The sequence below is a fragment of the Lotus japonicus genome, chromosome 6 (assembly GCF_012489685.1).
Source record: "Lotus japonicus ecotype B-129 chromosome 6, LjGifu_v1.2".
Classification (NCBI taxonomy): Eukaryota; Viridiplantae; Streptophyta; class Magnoliopsida; order Fabales; family Fabaceae; genus Lotus; species Lotus japonicus.
In genome coordinates, this window is record NC_080046.1 from 55,511,995 (window position 1) to 55,521,224 (window position 9,230).

At 32.4% G+C, this 9,230-nt stretch overlaps 1 protein-coding gene across 7 annotated transcripts; it reads left to right on the forward strand.

Annotated features, from left to right (window-relative positions):
- The first annotated feature begins 1,457 nt into the window (after nt 1–1,457).
- LOC130726042 (uncharacterized) lies at nt 1,458–4,839 on the forward strand. Of its 7 annotated transcripts, none has more exons than XR_009014693.1 (9): nt 1,513–1,673; nt 1,852–1,878; nt 1,986–2,048; nt 2,396–2,452; nt 3,209–3,329; nt 3,448–3,645; nt 3,886–3,950; nt 4,065–4,141; nt 4,499–4,839. XR_009014693.1 is itself a non-coding variant. In XM_057577253.1 (8 exons), the coding sequence occupies exons 1-5, from the start codon at nt 1,491–1,493 to the stop codon at nt 3,553–3,555; spliced, it is 438 nt and encodes a 145-aa protein (XP_057433236.1). In that variant the 5' UTR covers nt 1,458–1,490; the 3' UTR covers nt 3,556–3,645; nt 3,886–3,950; nt 4,065–4,145; nt 4,499–4,839. The 7 variants fall into 7 exon arrangements, 2 of the variants coding, with proteins under 2 accessions (XP_057433236.1, XP_057433234.1); XR_009014692.1 differs by having other exon boundaries at nt 1,514–1,673; nt 3,221–3,329; XR_009014691.1 differs by having other exon boundaries at nt 1,515–1,673; nt 2,343–2,452.
- Nucleotides 4,840–9,230: the final 4,391 nt, after the last annotated feature.

Consider the following 9,230-nt stretch of genomic DNA (forward strand, 5'->3'; position numbering starts at 1 on the left):
TAAAGATATAATCAACCATTAACAATTTCACAAACTCGAGTCTTTAAAATTTGGATAGAGAATTCATCCTCTGTGATGAATGATGATCATTAACTATCTTGCAAACTTATTTTAAAATTTGAGTCAATTACAATAGAGAATTATATTAGTTCAATTTTTTTAAAGGCCAATATGGAATTAATTCATCATTTCATCCCCTGTGATCATCATAATATGCCTTTGACGCGCGTTTGTCTTGTAAAAGATAAAATGAACACACTTACAATGAGTTTGAAACATGTGGAAGATTTGACTTCCGTAGATTTGTGAGACTTGCAAAGATTGTGAAGGTTTTGTAAAGATGGTGTGCACACAGTTTAAAACACGACAAACCCAAAAATTGTGTTATGCGATTTATAAAAGTGATTAGGAAGTTTTCAAAAACCACAAAACCAAACACACTCTGTATGTTTCTAACAAATAATGATTTGTTCCTAACCACATGCTTTTCTACCCATATAGAAAATAGGAGCATAATTCTAAACCATACTTGATTAACCCATACCCGAAAAACATGATGAAGATCTAGAGCGGAAGCGTACCTGAATGAGCCATGGGAATCGCTGAAGGATCTGGGGTTGTGATCTTCCAATTGTAGATCACCCTTAGGGTTTCCTGATGTTTTCCTCTGATGGGGATGAGAAGAAACTTTTCACGTTACTGTGTTGTCTACAATTGGGGACCATAACCCTATAAGTAACTGCATCAGTTACAATTCTGTTTTCAATATTTCTAATTTGGCCCCTCATCAAATTAGAATATTGCCTTATGGTATCCGCACAATACATTTTCATAACACATATGCCCTTAGCCATAAGATCAATATTAAATAGACCACTTTAGTTTTGGCTAATTAAATAATGGCCCTAACACAATTAAAAGTTGCATTTGTGACCCAAAATTCTAACACACTCTTAATTAAAAATTGAACGTGATTGCTCTTTTATGCTTGGTGTATGTTGACAAATAAATTTACTTTAGAGTAATGCTATGTAAACATGTTCGTAAATATGTCACCCGATCAACAGCAGTTTTGATGGTTGTTTCAGACTATCATAAAGTGAAAAGTGAAAAAAAGAACATAATGTATGATTGTGGTGGTCTGAAATTATCACCACATCTATAACTACTACAAAGGGATAACATTTTTGCTACTATTCACATTAGGGTTTTTCATAAATGTTGCGGAGATGCACCATAAGGATCCTTTTTTGTTACTTTTTGGTGTTTTATTTGGTTTAATTTGAAGTTTTAAAATTATTAGGTTATGCTTCAAAAGCTATTTTTTGTTTGTATTTACTTTGGTTGAGTTTGGTGGAAATAATTTCATATTTTTTATTTTTAGCTCTATTTAATAATTCTTTAAATAGATGATATTTGTTAATATTTATTATGTGAATTATACTTTTGAAGGAGAACTCACCTTTTAAGCACACTTTTGATAATTTAAAATGCTTATAATTTGTCTTCTTCATCTATTTAATCCCTCAACCATCTATTACTGCCGGGTTTTGTTCAGTCTGGGTGTGGCGACGAGTAGCGATTGGAATTGGATCCATCCAGGTTTATATTTCATTATTTCTTGCTTCAATTGGCGATCGGAATTGGAATCGAATCCATCTTGTAGTCTAGAGGTGAGGCACATCCTGATCTATATTTCTTGCTTGCAATTCACATACATATTTTCTTACAGTTTATTTTTGGTAGTAGCTTTGCTTCGTTCAAAAATGTTGAAGATACGTAATCGCCTTTATTTTTTTAACCAAAAAAATGTCTATTTCTTACTTCATTTTTTGGTGTATTAAATTGCAGGTTTGGGAATATCCGGGTGCATACAAGGTTGGTTAGATCTGGGTTTCCAGTTGTTGGTGCTATTTCTTTGCTAGCTGTGAATTTCAAAATTTGATTTACTATTATCTGTTAATCTGCTTTCGTTTTCATTGTAGATAACCAAGGGTCTGTTGGAGAAGTATGTCCCTGAGAGGGTTCTTGATACTCCAATCACTGAGGTTCTTTTTCTTACCTCACTCCAAGCACAATTTTTTTCCATGATATTGTGTTTTCAATTAAAACTGCTAGAATTAGTGTTAGATGTATAGTGTAATGGAAGGCCTTTTTGCTGCAATTTTGTTACTTGTCATCAGATATGAGTTGCAAAATGTGTGCAAGATGTTACACCCCCTTCTCATGGGGGAATTTTTTATGTTACACACCCTTCTCATCGTAGTAGTACTTATTTTCTCCACTTCAAATGTATAGTTGTTTTTTTAAGTTGAACAGATTAACTTAGTCTTACTTTTCAGATATGCTGAACCATTCATTTGAGCCAAATCGTTTTTTTCATTGGCGTTTTAAGGACTGGATGCTTGAAGTTCTTATAAATGCTGGAAGGCGGATTAAAAAGGGAGATGAGGTAAATCATTTGATTCTCCTAAAGCTAAGACAACACCAAAAATAACAAGGAAAAAATGACAATTTTTTTTAGCTCTGGGATGCTCTAAATCTAAGTAATGGAATGAGATGGGGAATAGAGTGGAACATAACAGAATGGAAGAAGTTACTATTCTGTTGTTTGAATATTATTGTGATCTAATGGGGAAGAAATCCGGTTCCTTCCCATGCACCCTTAGATGGAGGGTAGAAAAGGTGGGGTGTTGGATGGAATGGAATTGAATGCATTCCACCATGTTCTATTCCATATCCATCCTATTTTAAATCAGCCAAGCAATGGAACTTAATCTCATTCCATTCCATCCATTTCTATCAATCCAAACATAGCTTAAAGAAAAAGCAATATTAACCCAAGAAGGATGTTAAATTTATTGCATATTTGCTAAAGAAACCCCCTACACAACCCATACAAATAAGAATCTATGGCTAAAAATTCTCATGTTATACTATAGATATATTGGTCTAAAACCAGCAAAGAGAGCATAGGTCCACAAGTCCTCTAAATTGTTACTGCCGAAACCTCTAAATTGAATGAGGGGGGAAAAGGAAAATTGAAGTTGAGAAGGAAAATCCATGTTCCACTTGAATGCTGCACTTCTTATGTCACAACTCATAACTGCCAATTCATAGTTATTGTATCATTTTATCTTTATATTTGTACATCATATCTTCAATGTTATGCTCTCTTTGAAAGTCACAGTGTCTTACTTGTATTTAGATTACTTTGTAGGCTTAATAAGACCTGATGCGAAAATGACAGTTGGTAGCGACATGTTTTTGGTATCAGTTTCATTGGCTTTGCTAGCTTGATTCATGCTTTCATAACTTCTTTTTTATAGGTATGTGTGTTGTCTTTTGTTTTGTCCAATGAATTGTTGTCTTTTGTTTAGTTGGTTCCTGGAATGGTATTTATGAGCATGCAACTGATATATGTCTTGGCTTTGCTTTCATTTGCAGATTTGTATTATCCACTTTAAATGTGAAGGCTGTGTGCAGAAAGTAAAGAAACTGCTGCAGAAAATTGATGGGACATACATTGATCATGTCATTTCTTTTGCAATTTGAAGTTACAAATGGATCTCTTCTGAATTTTCTTTAGACAGTTATTACAGTATCGGCTTACCTAGCCACTGGCCACTACTCTCAACTTATCAGGTTCACTACTTTACTTTTCTCTTTACCTTCAATTTATTTATTGTTTTTGCCTTTTCAAATTCATTCAAACACAATTTCTTGTCATTTTGGAACATTGAATTTTTCACTTTTGTTTCCTCTTTTTGATATTCCCTCATAATCCCATCTCATTTGAATTTCATTTGAGGTGTAGACTACTAATATATTTTTGTTCTTTGGTACCTTCCTTTAAGAGCTCATTTCTATTTGTTCTTCGTGTAGTATTGATCTTCTGGTTCCAATTCCTAAACACTTGAGAACTGATATGTGTCTGGGGTCTGTTGTTGGTAAGCAATCTGATTCTTTCTATGAATAGGTTTTGGTATTTAGCCACGTGTCTATGTAGTTCTTATTTTATCATTGTTTTTTCTTAAATCATTTTGTTAATATGTCCTCTTTAGGTTGTCCTCATACGAAAAATATATGCTTTTTTCATGGAACGGGATTTGAGTGCAGAAGAAGTTTTGGGTGTTCAATGGTAGGTATGAATAGTAATAGTACTTTTGTTCGTCCTACTTTCAGTAGTTAGTTATTTCTTCTCTTATTATGTTTCACCTCATGACTCCTTAGCATTTTGTTGATATTCACATCATCTCCTTCAAACTCTGTTTTGGTTAGTTTTGCATCATTTGTTGTTCTTGGTTTTTACACTTTTGTAGCATCATCTATCACCACAATCCACATGAAATAGATATCCCACATAGAAACTTCTAATTTGATTTTGGCGGACTTAATATTTTTATTGAAGCATATAAAGAGAACCCAATAGAGCAAATTAGCGTTAGACAATCTTCCTTCTATTAAGAAAAATTGTCAACTATTTTATTGGTTGCAGAATCGAACCTACAGTGGAAGTTTCTGCTGCTACCCCAAATGCAAGGTCAGAGCATTATGCTACTAATAATTTTAGCTGCTCTAAGAACAAATTTGACTCTAAGGTTTGTTATAGCTAATGTGTAATAGTTTGTAATTATTATAAACTTAGAGTAGATAATTCATCTTTGAGAAGCTTGCTGGCAAATGGCTATAACCAAAAGGTAATGTCAATTGTGATAGTTGTTTGATATAACCAATGTGTAATAGTTTGTAATTGTTTGTCCTATATAGCATAAAATTATTGGATGTTAGTGTAAAACTCATTTACATTAATAGTGCATATTCATTAAACTTATTTTATTAAGTAATAACATCAAATGAACAACATTAATTTGTGCATCGCTTTCGATTTTACAGTTTTACTTATTGTATAATAACTAAATTTTAAATAAATAATGTTAAAGAAAAAAATGATAAGATATGAATGGATCTGATACATTTTGGTCTAATGAAACATGTAAATAATTTTTTTTTGATATTGTGATATATTTTAAAATATGATACGATATTTTGATTTAAAAAAAATAAAACAGTAGACGTGCATCGCACGGGTATCTACCTAGTATCATACATGCAACTTGTGGACTTGTGGTCATTTTAAACCGTTATAATCACGTGTTATTTTTTTTTTTTAACTTTGTACTTTATTTGTAGTGGTCCAAAAGTGATACTAAATGGTTTTTATTTTTTTGATATAGATACTAGATGGTTTTTTTTTTTTAACTTGTGATAAAGGACCATCTTAATTTGTGGTTTCCAATTGAGGAAAGATAACATATATAAACATTACCGCGCAGGGGAGCTTGGTGGCTTAACTTGAATTTGTTGACAGCACTAGTACTGATCAATATAGTGTGTGTTTGAATTTCAGTTTGCAAAACAGAGTTTGAGTGAATGTGGGTTTGCAAAACAGAGTTTGGATCAAAGTGGGTTGGTTGTAATGTGATTTATGTTTGAATAATTTTATTTCAAAATAGAGTTTGAGGTTGAAAGTATGTTGGAAGAATGTAGAAGTGACAATTTGGAGAGTTGAGATGAAAGTTGGTTTGAGGCTAAAAGTGGGTTGGGTGAATGTAGTTTTTAATTTGTCAAACGTAGTGACACAAAGTTACATAAGACCTGAAAGTACTTTTGTATGCCTCAACTGAAAAACAAATATACCCATACTGGTTGGAAGTGGAACTCATGTGTAGTTATTTTGTCTATTCTCAACGTTGAAGATTCCTACCATGTATAAGAGATGAGAGAAGATCATTTCTCCTTAATTATTTAATTATTTGTACCTTCCTTATATATATATGTACGTACTTTGGGTCTTCTATTATTATTGTCATAGTTATAAAACTCGGACCGGACCGGCCGGTTCGACCGGTTGAACCGGGAACCGGACCCTTGACCGGTCCGAGCCATTAAATGGATCGGGCATGTAATTGAACCGGTATGAACCGGTTTGGACCGGCCGGTTCAGGTAATAAACCGGCGACTCGGCCGGTTTTTTTGGACCGGTCAGTCTTTTTTTTTTTTTTTCTGATTTTTTTTTTTGTCGAAACTGTTTTTAATGGTCAAACTGTAATTAATTTACATTTAATGTTAATTATTTGGTCAAATGATATTCAATTGAGAGTTATTTAAAAAAATTGTCATGGCTAGGACTTGAATACAGGACCTAAAGGAGGAAAGCTAATCCAAATTTCCACTACACCACCTTACTTCTTGTTTAGAAGAATGCATATTATTTTATATATATGATATACTAAGGTTATATTTTAAATTATTATAATTTTTTAATATAAACCGAGTCAAGCAATCAAACCAATGACCCAGTGGTTGAACCATTGACTCATTGACCCAGTGCCTCGACCGAGTCGATCACCGGTCCGAGTCTGATAACACTGATTATTGTACTACTTCAGCTAGATGCTACATATATGTTTACGAATTATGTAGCTAGCTAGGTTGTCCTTGTAATGGCCTTGTTGTACACTTTAGCAACATATTCGAGTTTCAAATTTTGTCGACTTTGGTACTTTTTTACTGTTGGGATGTCAAGTATGAGTAAGAAATCTCACATTGGAAGATTAGATGAGTAACGATCACTTAATAAGTAAGATGACTCATACACCCAATGTTTTAAGATTTTGTGTGAAAGATGTGGTGTCTAATCCACTTATGGTTTGTTCTTGTTAGCCCAATGTGATGATTCCCGATGTTTTATCCTCTTGCGGACAATGTTGACAATTTTTAACCGGTGCATATGTATATATTTGTGTCACTCATATATAGGTCATATGTCCATCGATCATTTCATTAAGTAATAATAAATTAGTAAAACTTAGGCATCACTTGCAAGGTTGCAAAGGTTTCTTTCTTTCCTTTTGTTGTATTTAAGACAGGCTTTGTTTTTTTTTTATTTTTTTGGGGGTCAAAAAACATAGGGTTTCTTTGAAAATCACTTTTTTGTTCCTGATGAAAAACATTTCATTCACAGGCCGTTAAGGTGCAGCGCTTAATATCTTAAAAGCCTAATAAATGTTCCGCCCACATAGGCCCAACTTAAATAGCAACTATTAATTCAAGCCCAACAATAACATATTTATAGCCCACGCATAGATACTCAATATGCCACATGAAACGCACACATATGTGTGTATGTATATTATAAATTAATAGAATTAAAAAAATATTATTAATTAATTAATTTTGTCAACTTTGTAATAGAAGTTGAAAAAGTGACTATCTTTCGAAATTAATCCCTAAACAAACATTCACTTTGAAAGAGAATTAAGTTTGTAGAATTCTACAACCGGTATTCCAGCATATAAATAACACAGACACATACATTGCCGTGTACATATATTTTGGGGCCTAAAGCGAAAATTTTACATGATCGTTTTTTTTACAAAAATTTTAAAGAGACTTAGTATATTATATAAAATATCAATTTTTATATTAAGTTTCTACGTTTTTTAGCTGCAAAATCATTTATTAGAGTTTCATAATCAAGCAATTATAACACTTCACTTTCAATAGCCAAAATAGTTAACTCATTCAATCTACTAAGTAAAAAAATAAAAGAAATCTAAATAAACTAAACTCTAAAATAAACTCTAGCATAAATATAGAAAATGATGATCGATGAACAGAACAATAGAACCTGTAATTGGAAACAGAGTCGTGCTCGTGACATGAACCGTTCCACTAATCCACCAGGATGGAGATGAAAGGCTCCGTACGCGGGACGCCGGGATGTATCGGTTTATAGGCGTTAAGAATCAAGACGATGTCAAATCCATAGAGGTTGCGCCGCAGAGACAAAGTTTGATCAATAGACAATAGGTTTCAAGGAGAAGAGAAGAAGATTACTTTTTTATGAACAGAAGATCACGAGATGAAAAAAAACGTGAATGCTAGAGTCTGAAGAGTGAAAGACGCTAGTTAGGGAATTGAGATGGGTTGAAAGAAAGTTAATAGGGATTTACTTCTTTTTGATAAATAAAATACTTTAAATGACATTAATTATGATATTGGTTAATTTAAAAAAAAAAGATATTGATTTACTAATTTTTAGGGTTGGGAGAAATTCTAAATTATTTTATTTTGATCCGTTAAAATTTGTTAACAGTTAGTACTTAGTAATAATTTTCTTTTTTTGGGGGCCTAAAAATTTTCTTTTTTATGGGGCCTTAGGTTGGTGCCTAATTTACCTTGCATCTTGCACGGCCTGCATATACTTAATCAAATTCTTAATTGAATTCCACATATATTATTATTGTATCAGTGAATAACTAGTAATTTTATTTTCTAAGATCAGTAATTAAAATTTAATTAGTTTCAAAAGAAAATTAAATTAAAAAACTAATTACTAAATATTTTCTATACAATTAAATTGAACATCATTTTAATACTTTAATGTATAGTAGTGTTTATTTTCACAATAAATAGATAAACATCACATTTAAATTTACTTATTTTAACCAGGGGTTGTCTAAATAACCCATGGTAAATATTGGGCTAAATCACCCTGACGTAGATGTACCAATCATATTACAACATGTGTTTTCATATTATCCAGCTCACTTAATTAATCTCTTTTATTTTACATTTTCGTAATATTTAATTTATTAAATAATTCAATTGCACAATTAACCTATAATTTTAGATAATAGCATACAACTCCTTCCTAAAAAACCCAGAGAATCCCAAATTGCGAAACTAGGGATTGAGAAATGAATTTTGAAGGTTTGATCAACTTAGGTCTGCAATTCGTTTTTGAAGGTTGTGGATGGTTGAGACTTGAGTGAGAGAGGTTGGTAAATTTGACAATTTGTTTTTATTTATAGCTGGCACAGAAACTACTAATAAGCACAAAATAATGAGGATTGAGGAAAACCACGTGAAATTATCTCAAGTCATGAATCATGGCCATGTCGTATTTAATTGAGAATCCCTAGTTTTAGATAATAGCATATGGAACCTATTTTCTAATTTTAGGTTTACGAAACTTCAAACCCAGTAGCTCAAATTTCAGACCCAATTGTGAAATCAAACATGAAATTTCATCAACACCATCAAGCACTGGGATGAATAAATATTACAAACTGTTGGAGATTCGCCACCGGACCATGCTCATCTACTTTGCCTATGAGCTGTGAGATTGTTTCCGGAGAAGATAGAGAAGAAGATGCGAAAGA